General features: G+C 41.1%; 1 protein-coding gene across 1 annotated transcript in view; it reads left to right on the top strand.

Annotated features, from left to right (window-relative positions):
* reep3b (receptor accessory protein 3b) overlaps nt 1–22,101 on the top strand; it is a 77,193-nt gene that overhangs the window by 23,554 nt on the left and 31,538 nt on the right. Inside the window, exons 2-3 of the mRNA XM_037081101.1 lie at nt 4,679–4,751; nt 18,098–18,174. Coding sequence (XP_036936996.1) covers nt 4,679–4,751; nt 18,098–18,174 — 150 coding nt within the window. The remainder of the gene's footprint in view (nt 1–4,678; nt 4,752–18,097; nt 18,175–22,101) is intronic.

Below are 22,101 nucleotides of genomic sequence, written 5' to 3'. Positions count from 1 at the left end.
TATTACGAGAAGATGGCTGTCGAAAGAGTCTCCATCTAAAGAGGAGTGGATTGCAATTGTGAAACAAATATATGATATGGAAAAACTGACTTTTTCCTTGAACTTGAACATGGACAAATTCACCGCACTATGGAGGAAATGGACAGCTCATTTTGAATAAGTGACAGTATCCAAATTGTGTTCTGTTTTATCTTTTTATTTTTCTATTTATTTATTTATTTTTTGCTGGGGTTCGGTGCCCCCTACTGTCCTATTTGATGCACTCTCTCCGTCTTGCTGTACTCTGGTGTGTGAATGGTTTAGTCCTGTTCTGATAAGAAGAGTAGACTGGATAAATAGAACAAATCTGATCGAAGTAACTTTAACCCCTGGTCCAACAAAATATACTTATTGTTATATCTTTCCCTGTGTAACAATATATTTGTGTATATTTTCCGTCTGTGCACTCTGTTCCTTTTTTTTCTTTTTTCCATTATACTGTAAATTGAAAAACTTAATAAAAATAAAGTTTAAAAAAAAAAAAAAAATAAATATATCTATATTATATATTTCTCTCCTGAATATTCCTGCTTATGTGATAAGTCTTGAAAATTGGGAAAAAGCTCTTGAAATACACCAACTGGTGTCAGCAGTGATGGCTGAGTCTGCACGCATTTGGCATTCCAGCTGAACAGATCCAGATCCAGATCGAGCATGCATACTCCGCAGATCTGCAGAGAACATACTGTGCTGTAGACATAGCAAGCTCAGTGAGCAGGGCGGGGGGAGGTGGAAGAAGGTGCAGAAGAATGTTGGAGGGAAGGAGTGTCGTGCTATAAATTGATCTAGTTGTTTTTCTTGCTCACACACACACACACACACACACACACACACTGTTCTGTCGGGAAGAATATAATGTGGACCTGAGAGGTTGGACAAACTGTCCTTGTTACTGTGTTTGTCTGTTAGTGAGGGTGTGGATATTTATTATTTTGTTAGTGCTTTAACTGTGTGTTTTGTGTGTGTGAGAATCGGGATAGAAACATAGCTCTGTAGATTTCAGTAGATGGTGTACAATAGCTACAAAGACCTATAGTCTAATTCAGTCCTTTATTCAGAATTTTAATGCTTGTCACCGTTGAGGCGAAGACTTAAATAATATCTGTAATATTTCTGCATACTGATGACTTTTTGTTGCTGTGCTGCTCAAGCAAAGTAGGAGAGGCTTTCTGCAAGTATCCCCACTTTATGGGGGGTTTTCAAGCCCATAGATTTTCTGTTTTATACAGGTTAACAAGACTGAATATTTCAGCACCCGGTTCAGAGTATTAAGAGTATTAGAGTATTAGTGGAGGCTACACCATAGCTAAAATATAGTGAACATGGTTGTACTCATCAGGTGGTGTTATCAGCTCACCTTCGCCAGACTACAAATTAGTGGGCGTGACTTCTCGTCAGAGAAACTATAAGAAACACCGAACATGACCTGGTGAATTCATGCGAGAACACGGATCCCGAGGTGATGATTCAGATTCAACTGAATCATATACCTGGGATTCAAAAATGGCAGCAGTGAATGTGTTAAAGGAGATCACTACACGTGTGTGAGTTTGAACAAAGACAGCGGTTATATATATATATATATATATATATATATATATGCCATGTGAAAACAGTATTATTGTAGATTTAGGGATGTAACTGTTACCGGTGTCACGGTAAACCATGGTAAAATTCCCAACAGTTTCCTGTTTAAGTTTTAATTACCATGGTAACCGCCGCGCTCGATAACCACGGTGCATAAAACTCGCGAGATACGCATGTGCAGCGCACAATGTGCACTTATGTAGTGAAAAAGACATGGCGGAGGGAGAACGCGACAGTAGCGGCCGTCATGGCATTTTTCCGCCTTCAAAGACAATCAAATCTGCAGTCTGGGCGTACTCTGGTTATTATAAGCATGCTCGGGGACAGTTGGGTGAGGATGGCAGCCCTATCTGCAAGAGCTGGAAGAGGAAAGTTGTTGCGAGTGGCGGCAACACATCCAATTTATGCGACCATCATCCGCAGCTGTTCAGCGAATGCAAGGTAAGGTAAACTTAAGCTCAGGTGTGTGATGTATGTGTATGTCAAGTTTTCTCTGTCTAATTTGCTGTTTTCAATAATGTAAACTGACCAGATATTGGTATAACTGAACGCAGTTGATCCTTGATTTCCCACATTATCTGAACCGCTTGTTAATTGTAGATTTCACTTTTTAAAGTCGACCCAATAATTCCCCAAATATTGATGCAGAGCTGCAGTGAGGAGGATTTGAGACAAAAACATACTGGGTGGACTGAGTTAGTGAACGCAAACTGACTGAGATGACTGACTTTCATCTCAGCTCCATTCACCGGAGCAGTGTCTACCTGTGGCTCAGCAGCCATTTGACCAAGCAGATTGTCTGAGTCCACTGACAACAGAAGAGCAAGCAGACAGACAGCCAATATATATTAGTAATATCAGAAATATATAATACTTGTGGATTATTTGTAGAATAGACTATATATAAAGAATTTTACAAAATGGTGACTATGACAGGTATCAATAGAGAGATAAGAGCCAAAATAGAGTATTCATAATTATTTTACCAACAATCCTTTTTGTTTTGATCTAAAAAATGATCCAACCTGTTTCTAACAAAAGGGATATGATTTAAATTGTGAGTTTTGTGATCTGTTGGTCGCACCCTTAGTATTGAGTAACAGTGACAGTAATAATTGATAATGACATGTGCTATTCATTTTTTTTCACAGAGAGGATCTGCTGGCCAATCGAGTGCTGCTGCCACTACATCTCATTCTACTGTATTTAAGGTTTATTTTCCATAGTTTAAATACATTCTTTTATACTTATTTGATGTTGATGTGTTTTTTTAAGGTTTTGGATTTGGACTATTTTGATATATAATAAATCTATTTAAATACAAATCTTGGTGAAATTATTTCAGTTTATCAGTGTTTGTTCAACATTTTGAAGACATTTTAAAAATACCGCGGTATACCGATAACTGTCATAGTTTTGGTCACTATTACCATGGAATTAAATGTTCATACCGTTATATCCCTATGTAGATTACAACAAACGTGTAAGACATTGCAGATGGATTCATGTTTTGTTTTTGTAATGTTTATGTATTGAAAAGATGCAGCTTTAATTTGATAGACTGCTGCAGTGATTATTGGAAGGACTAGATTATAGCCATACACTGAGATACATCAAAAATGGTTTTGCATTTGGATGGTCAACAGCTTAATCACAATTGAATCATGCGGCCAGAAGATTCACAACTCAAGTTCAGACCCAAGCAAATGTCATAACATCATGATTTTGTTGTTTACAGTTACAATTGATAATTGTGATGCACTCAAGGATTATTCCCTCTAATCAGAAATCCTATCACAATATATCTCGAAATGTTTTCCATATTTGGTATAACATGAGCTGTTTTATGTTTTACTGGTCTTATCTCTCAGTGGCTCTTTGCTCCGTTGTACAAAATAGCACTCAAAGTCATGGATTATATGCGTCCATTCTGTTGACATTAATATTGAAATGATGAATATGTTATTTTTATAGCAAATACTGTGTGTATCTAAGTACAAAAGACAAGTTCAGTGGAGGTAGTGCTGAAACATGCAGTAGACCAGACATGGAACCAAACCCTGCATTACCACTAACCACTGCTGCTACAGAAGATTACAGAGGAAACATTGAGTCATTGTCTAGTGCTCCAGTGGTTTTCAGACTGTGGGTCAGGATCCAACACCCGATCATAGCGGGATATAAATAAATCCCCAGATTTTTCTGCATGAACAGATGATGGATTTTAGCTTGAAAACTATAATTTTATATGTAAGCGTTAGTTTGAATTCAGGATTATACTGTATTGCCATTTTTGTTTGAGTGTAACATCCCCTTCATAAATGAATGGAAAACTGCTGTAGGAAAAAGACAATGAAGATGAAGATTGATGCTTTACTGACGCTACGATTCCGATATTGGGGAGTGAACTATTCAGATATCAATACATCGGCTGACATACACATATTTCGCGGTGATCCTTCAAACACTTGTGACCAAAAAGGGCATTAGTGCACTGAAACAGTAAACTAAATCAAAGTCTTCTAGAACTGATGCTAGCAGCATTTACACTAACCTGTTATTTTAAAATTAACAGTCATTGCACTTGCTGGTATTCATACTTAAAACACCACTGTAGCTCTCAGTAGTTCCTCATAGGATGTTGACTGTATCAGCCACTTTGTGTTCAGATACAAATGAACTAGACAACCAAATTGAACAAGAAATATATCTCTTGTCAGGATGCTGAACATTTCAGCGGTGTGTTTGTTTTTCCATGTTTGAATTGAAATTTGAAATGAATAGTAGTAAATGGCTAATTGTGGTTATTTATCATGTGTATTTCACCTACTAAATTAATTTGTATCGTTACCTCTGTTACGTCAACAATTTCATGCAAATTATTTTTAGCGTCCTTTGTAAATTGTATTCCTGCTTTGTTTTGTCAATGCACTTTGTAAACAATGTTTTTAATAATGCTATACAAATAGTTTAAATTTTAGTTTAAAGTTTAAAAAGAATGTGATTGTAATAGAAATGGTAAGCTTCATGTTGTGTGTTTCTCTCCCTGCAGGCTGGTGTTTGGGACTCTGTATCCTGCATACTACTCATATAAAGCTGTCAAGACCAAAAATGTCAAGGAATATGTAAGTTCATGAGCATTACTCAGCATGACAGCATTACGGCACACACATGGAAACTAACTCCAATTTATACTTAAGTTACATGTGTATGTAAAGGATTTGAGAGTGTGAGGCAACTATCCAAAGTTACCAGCATTCTGAATTTTCATCAGTATAGACCAGTTGTCCTAAATAGGGGCCCGTCAGCCTCCTATTTGTAGCCCCCAAACTGTTATGCCTTTACTATGTGTTTTGATTGGGTCAGCACGTGTATACCAACGTGGTGCTGGGTCACACGCTACTGCGAGTGCAATTTTTAACTTTCACTTTTTTTTGGGAGCAGTTTGCATATTGATATTTTGACAGCTGTAGGAGCCTAGATTGCATGAAAATGGCGTGTTCCAAGTGCACTGCTAAACAAGAAGTGGACAGGGAATATCAGCAATTCAAAGAAGAATGGACTGAAAATTGTGCATTCATTCTCCCTCCAACCAGCACAAGACCCATGTGCTTAATTTGCTCGGAGACTATAGCTGTGATGAAGATTTCCAATTTGAAACGGCATTATGAGACAAAGCATAGGAATTTTGAATAGACATTTCCTCAAAATTCAGAGGTAAATAAAACAAAAATAAATGCACTGAAATTGTCATATCAAGCTGCAAACAGGATTCATGTCACATCTATGACACAACAACAAAAAGCAACAGAGAGTACTCACTTAGAGTGGTGTGGATTTTAAGCACAAGAAGCTATTCTCAGATGCAGAAATAATAATGCATAACTGAAGTGATGGACACAATGTTTGAAGGCAAACAAAAAGGAAATATTCAACTGTGTATTTTTTTTTGTCAAAATGGAAATAACATTTTATTTTAGTTTGTATTTTTGTTGTTGTTTTGAATGACATTTTTTTTTGTTTTGGAAATTACAGTATTATTGCATGTGGCCTGACCGACCTCAATATATGGACCTTTGAGTCACTGAAAAAAATCTTTATGGCCCTTTAAGATTTGTATTTGAGTACCCCTGGTATAGACCGATATCTGCCTTCTTGACTGCTATTGGCCTTTAGGCAAATTAGAAGAAATTCACTGTCAGTTGCAGTCTTTTACATTTAAGGTTGTTTCATGAATTTGTATGATTGAATTTGTACTCCGTCATAGTTAGTGTAATGAATGGCTGAATGATTTAAAAACTTTCAGTTATTTTTCATTATGAAGATAAATGTGTTTGCTTGGCACTAAAGGGGAAAAATTGACAGTTAAAAGATTAAATGAAACAACACAAAAACATCAGTATGTGCTACTTCTATTTTAATCATCAGTATTGGCATCAGTCCAGAATTTCACAATCAGTGTGTCCTTTGTTTGATTTCTATCTGTGTCTGGTGGGGTTTCCAAGTCAAGTGTGTGCCTCTGTATGTGCATTTCACCATGATGTCCCCCATTGGTCATTTCTCAGTGGTAGAGGGAAAGACTAAAATCAGTAATTTTCTCCATACATTTAATGATTTTCATCAATTATTTACTGCAGAATCTCATATCCCTCTATTTGCTTGACGACCATTTTGACGGAATTCAGCAGAGATTCTACTTTGTGAAAAATGGCACCTAGTAACAGTCTGTAGGCATTGGGTGTTTTATTGATTGCCAATCATTGTAGCAGAACTGGTGTTGTGTCTCAGCGCTGTTTTCTATTGAACCCGGGTTTTGTTGGGAAGCTATACATGCCTATACATGCTTGGATGTGTTTTCTTGGTGGAGTGGGTGATGTTGCTAATGTCAGCGATGGTGAAAACCCAGTCCACTGAGTTAGTAACACATTCACACACAGCTTTAACACACCAGCTCACAGGTTCAGACGCAGTAAGTTGTTACTCTGACTTGAGCTTTTTGTCACTTGGTTTCTCGTTCTCTTTTTCTTCCTCACAGACTGCTTCTGGTTCTGATTCTCAGATCCACTTCTTTGTTGCAAAGCAGTTGCATTGGTAGAGGTAAATGACCTTGTAATTGTTCTTAACAACCCTGAAAGCAAGGAAGGAGTGGGTGGAATAATCAGAAAAATAACCAGGTTGTCCAGCTTTAAAGCTTAACTAATGTAAACACCACTTGGCCCTCTGTAATCTACTTGGTGAGCAATAGTGGAATGTTATCACTGTAGCATTATTTTATCTTCTGCCCCAATCAGGGAAGGGAATCAACCTTTTTGTCCACCAGCTAAGAAAAGCTTGGTTGGTATTCTTAGTGGACATAGTATGTGTCTATGATTTTGTCCACCCTATTCCATAAGCACACAGGTCCCATCAAATAGCATCAAGCAGCATCAGTATCTTATAATAGGATTATGGATTATGAGTTAGCTTTGGTAAAGAATGGGCCTCACCTGAGCAAAGTGTGTAGACAGGCCCAGGCCTAGCTGATTATTGTAAAAAATACAACTACGAAACTCACCTTTTATAAGCTTTTCACTGATTTTGAGATTAGAAAATATTTTATATATCTTCATTTTATTTTCTAATTGCACAACGTACAAGACTAGACTGCAGTCTTTGAAGGTGTTCAAGTTACAAGACAAAGGCAACATGAGGCAGTACAGCAGTTGCCTTTATCGCCACTAGTTCTCTTATGTTGGTTTAAAATCACAGGTTGCAATGCCATTTTTCAGCTAGACTTTAGTGCAATATAATATCTGACCTTTGTTCGCAATGTACCACACTACATTGTCAAATTTAAAACATTTCTTAACAACATAATGTAACAGTAACTTATAAAGCTATGACCACATAAGCTTTAGTTGGTAGGATAGCTCGAGATTCCTCAGATGTTACACCAAAGAGGGCACAGATCGGGTCGGAAACGCTTTAAAAATACTTGTCCAAAAGGTAGAAAGGCTTAAACATGTGTATTAAGTCTGCAGGTTGGCCTCTACATCGGGGGCATAGTGGGTCAAGGTTCGGATAGATCTTTGCCAACCTAGCCTTAGTAAAGTGAACTCTGTGTATGACTTTCAGTTGAATCAGGCCGTGTTTAGCAGACGTAGATGATGTATGTATCAGATCCAAGACGGACTTCCACTGATATTCTCTGAAAACTACTCCAAGGTCAGAATCCCAGGCCTTCCTTAAGTTTTCAGTGGATTGTGGAGTGGAGTGTTTCTGAATGAGGTCATAGATCTGGGCAATCAGTCCTCTACTGTCTGATTTCAGTTCTAGAATACAGTCTATATGTGATTTTGTGGGCTTATCTGGAAATGAGTGGAACGTCTTTTGTACAAAGCTTCTAACCTATAAGTAACAGAAGAAATGGTTTTTAGGTGAATTGTAGGCCTGGGATAGTTGTGAGAAAGATGCAAATGTGTCTTCTATGTACTTCTAAGTTACAAATGGATTTGATCCCTTTATCAAACCATTGGGTAAATGTAGGGTCTGTACAGGAACCTACATCAACCTACATCACATAAACATGTGAATCAGCTTAAGAGAGGAGAGGATAGAAGGACCTTGTATTCCAAAATGTTTTCTAAATTGAGCCCAAATTTTTATAGAATGGTTAACTATTGTATTTGAAGTCAAATTATTACAGACAAGGGGCAAGGCTGTGTAAATCACTGAGCCTAAGTGATATCGGCATTATTAAAGTTCTAATTGCACCCAGTCTTCCCTTCCTGTTATTGGTTTAACTTCAAGCCAGTGGATTCATTTCTGAAAGTTGCATGCCCAATGATAAAAAAAGGAAATTTGGCAGGGCTGGCACTCCTGAGTGTTTTGGTCTTTGAAGGTGGAGCTTGCTGATACCACTGGGTTTATTCCCCCATATCAAAGAAATAACGATTTTATCAAGTGTTTTAAAGAAAGATTTTTTAATCAAAATTGTGACGTTTTGGAAGAGACATAGAAATTTAAGCAATACTATCATTTTGATAAGGTTAACACGTCCAGAAAGTGGTAGAGAGGCCCACCTATGTTTACGACTGTTAAGGAGAGCAGTGAAATTCTTTGTGAAAGCAGTAGACAAAGTGCGGGTAATCTCAATTCCCAAGTATTTAAAGCCATTTTGGATCCTTTTAAAGGGGGGTGGGTTAGAAGGAGGTGCATCTGTTTCAGCTTTTAAGGAAAACATTTCACTGTTTTGCAAATTCAATTTGTATGCTGAAATTCCTAAATTGTTTCAGAATGTCTAGAATGAAGGGAAGTGATGAGGCTGGTTCAGAGACGTATAGTGTATTAGAGATACACATTCACAGGAAGAGCAACTCTCCATTTTCGTGTTTACAACATCCTCCGTAACAACCAGCAACTTTGATACAGCGACTGAGGGTCAGGCACGTTTAATCAAACAGCAGCCCGAACACGTATCAGGTATGTTTTGACCAGAGAAAACCTGAACAAAGAGGCAGATCTGAGAACAGCTACGTCTTCTCTTCCCGTTTTCAACATCTGTTGTAGCTACGATGACCACAGACGCATTCGGCTGACGGTTGCCAGTTAACATAGCCCCTCGCGTTAATCCAAAACACGGGCCAGCGGGAGAGTGACTGGAACAGCTAGCTCAGACGGAGTCAATGTGTGAGCTCTCATTTTAGCAGTATACATGATTCAGTTATTCAATAACTAAAGCTGCTCCACAGCTGGTATTATCCCTCACAACTGATAAAAACTGGGCAGACAGAGTCATTGGGGAGTTTGTGGTAATAAAGTAACGATCAGAAAAGTAACTGTATGAAAGAAGTATGGAAAGTAAGTATACGGAGGAGGCTCCCATCCTGCGCATGGGTATCGTTCCAGCGCCTCTAACCGACACACCCCCAGCTTTTCACAGCAAAGAGAAGTACTTGTTTTTCCATGATTTTGAGACCTAATTTTATACACTTAGAGATTTTTTTAATCTTTCAAATTTGGCTCAGTGGTCAATGACACGCGTTTCTGTGGTGTGACAAACTCAACACAAATTTATTTCTGCTTTACATGGACTTTAAGAGTCTCCCATAATGTGGCATGTGAAATCTCTGGGGAAGTATTTGTCTCTGGAAAAAAGTCAATTTGGGATTGAAATCAATTCTACAAATTTCTCGTCCAATAATAGAAGGGGGTCGAGCCTCCAAATCCTATTTGAGGGAGGGCGGTTTGAGAGGTCCAGGTCAAAAAGGATGGCACCATGTTCTGATATCACAATACTGGTATATGAACACATTCTAACCTTGGGTAACAGTCTGTTGTCAAATAAAAAATAATCTATGTGGGTGTAAGTATGATGTGTTAGAAGAAAAAGGAATAAGCTCTGGCGTGGGGAAAATTAAACCTCCAAACATCTGAAAGGCCGCACTGACCCATAAAGTCTCTCACAACTCCCGCTGACCGAGTAAGATTCTGGGGGTTGGTTGATGGCCTATCAAGGGTGATGTCCAGTACGAGGTTAAAGTCTCCTCCTATTATGAGGTACCCATTATAAATCTTTGGTATCGTCAGGAATAGTTTTTCGAAAAAATTACTGTTGTCGCAGTTTGATGCATACAAGTTCCCTAGAATTACCGGGTTGGCAAAGAGTTGTCCAACAACAATAATGTAACGCTGGGGTCACTAATTGCCTCTTGGGAGTGAAAAGAGATGTTTTTCTTAATTAAAACCTTACAAGAAGACTGTTTCTTAGTAGTACTATGAAAAGCAGTATTGTTAGCCTAGAAAGATCAGGTCATCAGGTATTATCAAGGCATAAACGTGTGTTTGAAATAATTCTGTAGATTATGTTTTAAAAATCTTTGGTTAGCAGGCAAAATAGCTGACTTTTCAAGATTAATCCCGATAAACAAACAACAAGGGATATTAACCTTTAAAGCTGTGAACTAAGGTAACTGGTTCTCAGTAAATTAGGCAGTCTGTCCTTTAAAACCTTCACTGTAGCTGAAAATAACAGGGAGGGAGGGACTATGAACATATATTAGTTTCACCTCAAAGAAAAAAAAAATAGAAAATGGAGTTCTGTAGTTGTCATAAAAGTCTATTTCCCTTCATTCCTCCGGTGAAAGTTTACATCAGTAATGTGTCCATGTAAAAGAGAGGGAAAAAATTAAAAGATACAACCTGAGAAAAAATAAATACATTAATAAATAAAAATAATAATGATGTAATGATGATGTTGATGAAGATTTCATTTTTTAAATGTAATTAAATAAAATGACCCTGGTATCCTGAGTTGTATAGTTTTAGCAGACAGGCCAGCCGGTATTATTTATGTAAAAAAGGAGAGAGGAAAAGCAGCCAGGTCATTAACGGAGTGACCCTGGCATGTCTGCCATAAACAATCCCCTGACTAAATTCAACACAGAGAACAGCAATACTAATGGGTAAATTAAATATTTCACACCCCGCCATATGTATAGTGTCCAAAGTGCATGGTATAAGTCTGTATTTGCCAGATACTGTTCATCTAAATGTGGGTAAAATAGGAGGGGAGAAATAAAATTTAAAAAATGAGAGAGAAAAAGGAGAAATGGCGCCACGGCTTTTTCAGGTGTGAATGACTGTCTGGTGTCTTCCCTTATCATGGTGGTTGTGGAGGGACTCACCCAGCTGGTTGTCGCTCCTCCAGAAACGCGGCGGCTTCAGCTGGGATGTTGAAATTGTACTGGGAACCTTCAATGGTTACACAGAGCTTTGTGGGGAAGCGTAAGCTGAACTAATATCCCGCTCTGCTCTACTCGGCCTTGACTGGGGTGTAGGTGGCTCTCCTCCTGGACACTCTGCATAAATGTGAATCTCCAAGCTGCATAATTCGTTGCTTCACTTGAAAGTGGTGCATGCAGGCTATGAAGGCTCGGGGTGTGCCGTCCTGTCTCCTTTGGATGGCCAGCCTGTGTGCTCTATCCACGGTTGGAGGGTGAGTGAAAGCATCAGGGCCTAGAATTTCTCCCAGGAGGGATTCAATGAAGGAGGTTGGTTTGTTGCCTTCAGTCCCCTCTGGTATGCCTGTTATACGAATGTTGACTTGACCTGTTTTCGAGGTCATCCACCTTTGATTGCAGTTGTTCATTCACTTTAGCAAGTTTGGATAGCTTGGATTGTCTGGTCATGTCTGGCGATGGCGGTGTGATTTGCTGAAATTTGTGCCGTCAGGCTTGTATTAATCCGCTCCTCCATGCCCAGTTTCTGTATGTCCCCCAAGGACGCTGCCGGTGGGTTGTCTTAATTTTTGTCCTCAGGCTAAACCGCCATCTTGTCTGCTCTCATTTTCAGCTTTTTTACCTTTTTTAACCATGATGAATTGAGTGTTAAAGATAACACCTGAGGAGAAAGTCTTTCGAAGTGGGTTCACCACGCTACAAATGAGTAAGTAATAGTGAAAATATCAAATTGATCTCAAATGGTGACAGAGCCCTTCCAGCTTGCTGCCTACTCCATAGCTCACCAAACCCTATTTGTGGCTTTTTTTTTTTGATGGCGGTTTATACTTGGACCCATTTACTGCAATGTATTATTGTCATGCGGTCATTTCTGAGGATGCTAAAACTACGTTAGCTAGTGGTCCGCAAACTTTATCTCTCAAGGGGGGGTCTTACTTGGTTTCAAGGTGTGTTAGAACATTGATTAAATTTACACTGGAATATCCCTAACTGTTAGACTGTTTGTCCACGCAGTGGTTCACAAAGTGGTGAACCAATCCTTGCTTGTGAAAATCTGAGCCTTTCGGGGATGTTCCTTTTATACCCAATCACGATACTCACCTGTTTCCAATTAACCTGTTCATCTGTGGAATATTCCAAACAGGGTTTTTTTTCAGCAATTCCTCAACTTTTGTAATCTTTGTTACCACTGTTCCAGCTATTTTGGAACGTGTTGCAGGCATCAACTTCAAAATGAGCGAATATCTGCAAAAAAACAATAGAATTGATCAGTTTGAACATTGAGTATCTTGTCTTTGTAGTGTATTTAATGGAATATAAGTTGAAAAGGATTAGCAAATCATTGCATTATGTTTTATTTACATTTTACATAATGTCCCAACTTCATCGGAATTGGGGTTTGTAGATTCAGAGCTGAAAACACAATCTGACAATGTGAGCACCACCCTGCCCTGACATAACTATGTACTCCTTCCAAAGGGAACTGTGACAATTCTAATTCTACAATTCCATTTAATCTAGTTATCTTGCCTCTCTCCCCACTACAACTGTCATATTCTTGCTGTATTAAAGTAATGAGTAAATAAACCTTTAAATTGTTTTCAGTGGACTAAGTTTTTTGATTCAGGGTTTTCTCATGTTTGTCACAGTACATTACAAGCAGGGCCATTTTAAGATACATTATATAGCCAAAAGTATTCACTCACCCATCCAAATAATTGAAATAAGGTGTTTCAATCACTTCCATGGCCACAGGTGTATAAAAGCAAGCACCTAGGCATGTAGACTGTTTATACAAACATTTGTAAAAGAATGGGTCTCTCTCAGGAACTCAGTGAATTCCAGCGTAGTACTGTGATAGGATGCCACCTGTGCAACAAGTGCAGTTGTTACATTTCCTTGCTCCTAAATATTCCACAGTCAACTGTCAGTGGTATTATAACAAAGTGGAGGTGATGGGGAGCGACAGCAACTCAGACACAAAGTGGTAGGCCACGTAAAATGACAGAGAGGGGTCAGCGGATGCTGAGGCAAGTGTCGGATACAGTGTTGTAAAGCACGCCGCCACTGGACTCTAAAGCAGTGGAGACGTTCTCTGGAGTAATGAATCGCGCTTGTCCATCTGGCAGTCTGATGGAAGAGTCTGGGTGTGGCGGTTCCCAGGATAACGGTACTGGTCTGACTGCATTGTGCCAAGTGTAAAGTTTGGTGGAGGGGGGATTATGGTGTGGGGTTGTTTTTCAGGACCTGGGCTTGGCCCCTTAGTTCCAAGTGAAAGGAACTCTGAATGCTTCAGCATGCTAAGAGATGTTGGACAATTCCATGCTTCCACCTTTTTAGGAACAGTTTGGGGATGGCCCCTTCCTATTCCAACATGACTGTGCACCAGTGTACAAAGCAAGGTCCATAAAGGCATGGACGAGAGAGTTTGGTGTGGATGACCTTGATTGGCCTGCATAGCAATGGCGGAGCCAGGACATTTTCTGTGGGGTGGCCAGGATGGTTATGTGATCATTTTGGGGTGGCAGTGTCTTACTAGGAAATATAGGGGTATTTAAGGCACCTAAACCACACACCTCCACAATATCGGGAATGCAGGTAATGGTGGAAAAGATTCAAACAATATTCAGTGTATCTAACTTTTTTTCTTATTCCTGCAAGTAAACTAACAAAGATGCGTACACTATACAAATGTACCACAATATACATACAACTGTACTGCGTACAGTGCTGAGAGGACTTGGCAGATGTTAGCTTAGCTTGTAGTGATCACTACGAGCTCATTCTCTCAGTGTATCAGGAATACACAGACATAATTTGAAAAACAGCTGTTTTTATTATAGCCTGGTCAAGCTATATACACACATATGAATAATGGCCAGCAAAATGGGCCAACATAAGGATCTAAGAAGGCACAAATTGAGATTTAATTCCAGTCGTAGGCATACAAGGTTTAAGGGCTACTGTACATATGCACAAAATAGTTGTATATATGTTGTTATATTTTGTTGATGGTCTGGAATACTCTTAGAATAAAACTGATAATTATTGGTTCTCCACTTAAAATGACCTAGAGAAACTTCTGAACTCTGTATCAAAACCTACTGACCAGGCTATTTCAGCTGGCAGAGAAAGAACCCTAACAGTATCCCTCAGTCAAAAGTTCAGCCTGCTGTTCATGCTCAGTCACATTTTAACTCTGTGGCAGGTACAGACACACCAGTCACATCAGATAGCATACATTGGATGTTATGTTACAATCACCTGCACATATCCAAAAGTAGAGGTGGGTAAAAATATCGATCAGTGCATTGCAACCTATTTTTTCCCAATTCAATATTGATTCAGAAAATCCTATGAATCTATTCAGGCAAGCAGCGGCCCCTGACCACCCGCTGTGCCTCGCCGGACACCTCTCGGTCCCCGCCTCCAGCAACTGGAAGCGCCTCACTCACAACCTCGCTCGAGGGTCGGAGGATGACACTCCGCAGAAACACCATCGGAGCTGCGGAGGCGGGTAGCCGATTTCTGACCACTCTATCAGAGACTGTAAAATCCCAGCGCAGCCGGTCTCACCCTGGCCGCTGCACCATGCGCCCAAGGGTAGCACTCTCCTTGGGGGAGAGAGGGGGGTTAAGACAGGATGTGCGCGCATCTAAAGTGTCCGGTAGTGCTGTCGCAGTGCAGGAAAGGCTCTGCACACCAGAAACTAGTGACAGCTGTGATGCGGTGGTTGGGGTCAGGCCAGGGTGGCCAATAAGGTGGCCAGGATTCAGCGTGAGGTGGCCACGGCCACCCCCTGCCACCCAGCCCCTCTGCCATTGCTGCACAGAGTCCTTACCTCAACCTGATAGAACACCTTTGGGATGAAGTAGAGTGGAGACTGAGAGCCAGGCCTTCATCTCCAACATCAGTGTGTGACCTCACAAATATGCTTCTGGAAGAATGGTCAAAAATTCCCATAAACACACTCCTAAACCTTGTGGAAAGCCTTCCCAGGAGAGTTGAAGCTGTTTTAGCTGCAAATGGTGGACCAACATCATATTAAATTCTATGGATTTAGAATGGGATGTCACTTAATTTCTTAAGATTAATTTCTTCTGAATCAAGAGGGGCCAGTATCATTCGGGCCTGTAGTGTCCAGGTTGTGGGTGGGGGGGGGGGGGAGTCCAGGTCTGCCAAATCGTTGTCTACCCCCTCAGAGCCCTTATCATCACTGATGGCAGGTCAACTAGCACAACAGTCTCCCTCTTTCCATAAAAGAGCCGAGCAGACAGATGCTGAAGAAAATGGAGCTTTTGAGACAATGTTGTGCCCACGTTAAGTTATTTTATGAAGGAAAACAATAACAGTGAAGAGGAGATCAACTTAACACAAATAATTTTGACACATAAATTGTAACTACAAAATAATAAATGAAAAATAGCATAAGTAATAAGGATTACAGTTAAAATAAACACCAATATTTGCCACGTAAATATCATAAGACAGAAGGTCTTGTTAGAAGGTGATAAAACTGACCAAAATCACACATATTTCACTATTTATAGCTAAGATTTCTGTAAATCTATAAAATTCACATTGCATCACTGTATAATGTTATACAAACCTGTAGCAACATCCAATAAACTATTGAGTACTATTGTCCTACATTATAATGCATGATGTGTAAAAATAAATAAATAAATAAATAAATAAATAAAAACAAACTATTATGGCTTACTACACACATTGGGTGTATGTCTAAAATGGACATTTTGTCACTTACACTAGTTTTCAGGAGGAGGGCGTACGATCAAATATGGTCTCTCCATTTTTCATGCCAAAATTCTCACCATAACACCTATATAAACATTATTATTAATTATAATTATACAGTAGTTTTATCAGCTTACTATGGTTAGTTTTCATGTTACGACTGTCTGAGAGTAGGTAGGGGAAAAAGGCAGACTTCATGTCCCGGTGAAAGAGTGAAGTTAGAAATACTCATGGCCGCTGCTGATTGGACCGATTGCGTGACGTCACTACCTGTGATGTTTCGTAATCTTCACTGTTTGGCTGAGAGAAGTCACATGGTTGTCCGACCTCACTGGGCCACATAACAACACCATTTTGGATGTCCGTGGAAGCGACCATATATATTTCCTTGACCGGTAAAGGGTTAACAAGGGGGATTCTTTCTGGTAATTTTGATAACAAGGGGGATGGCATCCCCCCTCATATTGCCTACTGGGTGTAGGTGTAGGTATGCTATTGGTCTGTCTCCACTGCTGCCCAGCTCTGTCTTCATGCTCTGTCTACTAAGCTTAGCATTAGCAGTTGGCCTAGTGGCTGTGAAGAGCTGATGTCAGGTTTTTTTTTCTCCCCTCTCTTTTAATGGAAGGCAGTTTTTCATAGACAGGGCCAGTAAATGTCTGCTATTGCTTCAGGAAGGCAAAATGGCTGCTGTATATTTCGCTGAGGTCACATCTTAATGTCCTCCCTACTGATGAGATGGGGGGGGGTGTTGAAGATGAAAGCAGGAGGAAAGACATAAGCAGTGGAGGCAGAAGTAAATTGAAACATATAAATTGTGTGAGAGGGAGAGAGAGAGAGAGAGAGAGAGAGACAGACAGACAGACAGACAGACACAGAGTGTAAAGGGAGTTCACTATGAGGTCACCAATTAACCAGTTCGGCAGTAATGGTACAGGCAGCAGAGATAGTGCATTGTATGTGTGTCTGTGTGTGTGTTTCTGTTCAGTGACTGCAGACGTGTATATGTTTGTAATTCACTTTTGTGAGTTTGTGCTTGTGAGAAAGGGTATGTGTGTTTTTGTAGTCTGCACCTCTCTTGTTCTCCTGGTTTCAAATGCAGACTTTACTCTTGTTCCTACACACACATGCACACATGCATGAACGTGCGCTCGCACACACATTTCATTAACTAGTGTCAGTGTGTGTGTTCAGTCATGTGGCAGTGGCCTTGTCTGGCTAATACCTCAGCCTTCCATGTGACTGTCTGCCTGCCTGCCACAGTCTACTGCTGGCTTCGATATGGAAATGCAGTCAGAAGAGCCTGGAAAGCCCTTAAAGAGGGATGGAGGGAACAAGAGAGCAAAGAGGACAGCAGAAAGCATAAAAGCAAAGAGAGGAAAAATCCTGAACCTCTGTTTGCTCTTCATTACTACTGGTCTGAGAGGGAAAGAGAGAGAATATCAAGTAAGCCCCAAATTCTCTGACTCTGTTGCCTTAAGAAGTATTAAAGGGGCTAAAATCCAGTTATTAAAGTTATTAAGTACTGCCAGTAATGATCATATTCATCCGTTTGATCAACTCAGAATCAATTCATCTCCACTTATCATGTTCTGTTCATTTTCTTTCTGGCTGTACTATATTTTATGTTTTCTCAGCTTTTCTCAATCAAAACACAATTGACACAAGACTGCTGGATAGATTTCAGTATTCATAAATCTGACAATTATATATTGGTGCTTTTTTTATTGTAAACACAGAATGTAATCAAACAGTCTTGATATAAGTGCCTTAGATGTTTGGTATAAGGGGTTCTGACAAAGATACATGTTGAGTGGGGCATTTTACGGTGTGAAGATTAACCTGTCAGTGCTCTTTGGTGACCAGATTGTGGAATGGTGACACTCTTTCTAAATGACTTCAAATGTTGTTTGGTATCAGTCACTATGTGTAGTCTGCTAAAACCACTATGCGGTCCTTGTAGGCTCTATTGTTCACTGTTCTGTCTGTTTGTGTAGGTACGATGGATGATGTACTGGATTGTGTTTGCCCTCTACACAGTGGTGGAGACCATCACTGACTTAACACTAGCGTGGTGAGTAACTCAAATAACACAAATACATGAGCAGAATTTTACAGAGAAATGACTTTCTCAACATGTACGATTTTACTACTAACATGACGCAAACCTGCTTGAATGAGCTCATATGAAATGTAAATGCTTATCATTTTGAAGTGCAGGTATATTTTTGTTGATGTGTCACTAATAGGGATTTTTTATTATTATTATTATTTTTTTGCATAACAGGATCCACACTGTCAAACACGTCTATGTACTATGTTTCAGAGATGTTTACTGAAGTAAGCACGCTAACCAGCTAGCCCCGCCCTGTTCTTTTTTGTAATCCCACACTGTACCACAAGAGGTGGTAGTCAGATAATACATTGACCTGTGTAGTTTCAGAAAAAAGTGTGCGAGCAGTGAATTTGCTACGTTTTACAGACTGTCTTTTTCTTTTGATAAGTAGACAAATTCTATTCACATATGACCATAATATAAAGAAAGATATATATATATATATATATATATATATATATATATATATATATATATATATATATATATATATATATATATATATATATATATGTATATATATATATATATATATATATATATATATATATATATATGTGTATATATATATATATATATATGTGTATATATATATATATATATATATATATATATATATATATATATATATATATGTGTATATATATATATATATATATATATATATATATATATGTGTATATATATATATATATATATATATATATATATATATATATATATATGTGTGTATATATATATATATATATATATATATATATATATATATATATATATATATATGTTTGTTTGTTTGTTTTTACTCGTGTCCACACACAACTTTTCTCGAAGCGCTTACACAGTACAGCAGGACTGAACTATGGAACTTTGGGATACAGTTTGGACTCCACACACCCCCCAAAATGGACTTTATTCCACCGGAGCTGCTACGGACCCCGGGGTCCACCACCATCCTCCCACTGCCGCCTAGGAGACGGAGGAGGAACCGTAAACAAAAGAGGGGCAAGCGAGCCGGCATAGGTGCTAGGCTAAAAGCTAACCCTCACAGACCGTCTCTTCCGAGTCTCTTTCTGACGAACGCCAGGTCTCTCGCCAACAAGATCGACGAGGTCCGGTTGAGAATTATCTCTCGCCGGATGGATAGCTGTGTTGCCGTCGTCACAGAGACCTGGCTGGACGATAACATCCCGGACGCAGCGGTGGAGATCGCGGGGCGCTCTCTGCTCCGGGCGGATAGGTCCGCGGCTTCAGGCAAGAGCAGAGGCGGAGGTTTGGCGCTGTACGTACACAACGCCTGGTGTACAGCCACACGCACCGTTGGCACATTCTGCTCTCCTGATCTGGAATACCTGGCGGTGAAATGCCGACCGTTCAAGCTGGTCAGAGAACTCTCCGCCATTGTTATTGTGGCCGCCTACATACCACCGCGGGCTAACGCTAAGCTAGCATTAGAGGAGCTCTACTGCCTCATCAGCGGGCAGATGAACGATAACCCGGAGGCGGCTGTGATCGTGGCGGGAGACTTTAACCACGTCGAACTAAAGGCGGTGTTTCCCAAATTCTACAAATACATCAACTTTCCCACCAGAGGCGACAACATCCTGGACCAGGTTTACTGCAACATCCCTGCTGCTTACAAGGCTGTAGCAGCTCCACACCTGGGCATGTCGGACCACATCTCAGTGGAGCTTATACCGGCCTACAAGCCTCTGGCCTGCAGAACAAAGCCGACCACCAGGACAGTACAGGTTTGGACTGAGGAGGCCTCCTCTGCACTCCAGGACTGCTTTGAGCACACAGACTGGTCTGTGTTCAGCGAAGAGGCAGACCTGGAGGAGTATACATCATCTGTACTGGCCTATGTTCAGTTCTGCACTGACGCTGTCCTCCCAGTCAAGACCATCACCGTGTTTCCTAACCAGAAACCATGGCTGGACAGCACAGTGAGGTCCCTGCTAAAAGCCCGCGATACTGCCTACAGATCTGGAGACAGACTGGCTTACAGCAGGGCCCGAGCAGAGCTGAAGAAAGGAATCAAACAGGCCAAGCTCCGGTATAAGGACAAAGTTGAAGATCACTTCAACACCAACAACCCCCGAAGCATGTGGAGAGGCATCAGGACCATTACGGACTACAAGCCCAACACTCAGCTCACCAGCCACGACTCTACCCTGCCTGACACCTTAAACAGCTTCTTTGCTCGCTTCGATACACCAGGCAGCAGAGAAGCTACACACCTACCCCGGCTGGAGGAGCAGCACCAGCCCCTCGTCCTGTAGCAGCACCAGGTGACATCCACCCTGAAGAGGATCAACACCCGCAAAGCTGCAGGACCAGACAAGGTGTCAGGCCGGACTCTGAGAACTTGTGCTGACCAGCTGGCAGGAGTGTTCCTGGACATCTTCAACCTGTCCCTGCAGCTGTCCATGGTTCCTGAGTGCCTCAAGTCCTCCACCATCATACCGGTACCGAAGAAGACATCCCCCACCTGCCTGAATGATTACAGGCCTGTTGCTCTGACCCCTGTAATCATGAAGTGCTTTGAGCGGATTCTTCTCAGGCACATCAGAGGCCTCATCCCCTCGGACCTGGACAACCTTCAGTTCGCCTACAGAGGGAATCGGTCCACAGAGGATGCTGTCTCCATCACCCTGCACACTGCCCTGACCCACCTGCAGCAGCCCGACACCTATGCCAGGATGCTGTTTGTAGACTTCAGCTCAGCTTTCAACACCGTCATCCCAGACAAGCTGGTGCTGAAGCTACACGCGGTGGGTCTGCCCGCGTCACTGTGCCAATGGATCAGAGACTTTCTCACCAACAGGCCTCAGGTGGTGAGAATAGGGAACAAAACATCCTCCCCTATGGTCCTCAGCACGGGCACGCCACAGGGGTGTGTGCTCAGCCCAGTCCTCTTCACCCTGTTCACTCAAGACTGTGCTGCCATCCATCCCACCAACACAGTTGTGAAGTTCGCGGACGACACTACAGTAGTGGGCCTCATCTCAGAGAACAACGAGACCCACTACAGACAGGAGGTACACCAGCTCACACAGTGGTGTTCAGCCAACAACTTGGTGCTGAACACAGGAAAGACCAAGGAGGTCATCGTGGACTTCAGGAGGTCCAGGAAGACTGAGCACGCCCCCCTCCTCATGGACGGAGAAGTGGTGGAGCGTGTGGACAACATCAAGTTCCTGGGCCTCCACATCACATCTGATCTCTCCTGGTCCCTGAACACCTGCCGCCTGGTGAAGAAGGCCCAACAAAGGCTCTTCTTCCTCAGGAAACTGAAACGGGCTGGACTCTCCTCTCGTCTGCTCGTGAACTTCTACAGAGCGACAATAGAAAGCATCCTCTGCCTCAGTGTGACCGTGTGGTATGGCAGCTGCACGGCACAGGAGAGGAAACAACTGGCACGGGTGGTTAAAACTGCACAGGGCATCGTGGGCTGCCCCCTCCCTGACTTGGACTCTATATACGGAGACCGAGTCAAGAGGAGAGCAAGAGCCATCGCCACGGACCCCAGCCACCCGGGCCACAGACTGTTCGTACCGCTTCCATCAGGAAAGCGGTACAGGAATATCCGCACCACCACCAACAGACTGAGGGACAGCTTCTTTCCAAGAGCTGTCAAAGCTATCACCCCCTGCACTGCAGGACAATAGACTAAGCTGCTGAACGCACACTGCACTTTTTTTTTATGTCCAACGGACTAATTAACGGTACCTTACTGTTAATGTATATATTACCACCCAACCGCACCAATCGTATACATAACATATGTATATACTACAGTTCTTATGTACATACTACAGTTCTGATGTACATACTCTCTTCCTCTTTTCTTATTATATTTATAAATATTTCTATTTTTATTGCATG

This window comes from Acanthopagrus latus, chromosome 20, assembly GCF_904848185.1.
Source record: "Acanthopagrus latus isolate v.2019 chromosome 20, fAcaLat1.1, whole genome shotgun sequence".
NCBI classification, from domain to species: Eukaryota; Metazoa; Chordata; class Actinopteri; order Spariformes; family Sparidae; genus Acanthopagrus; species Acanthopagrus latus.
Note: the sequence above shows the minus strand (reverse complement) of the source record. Positions and strands in the feature narration are given on the sequence as shown.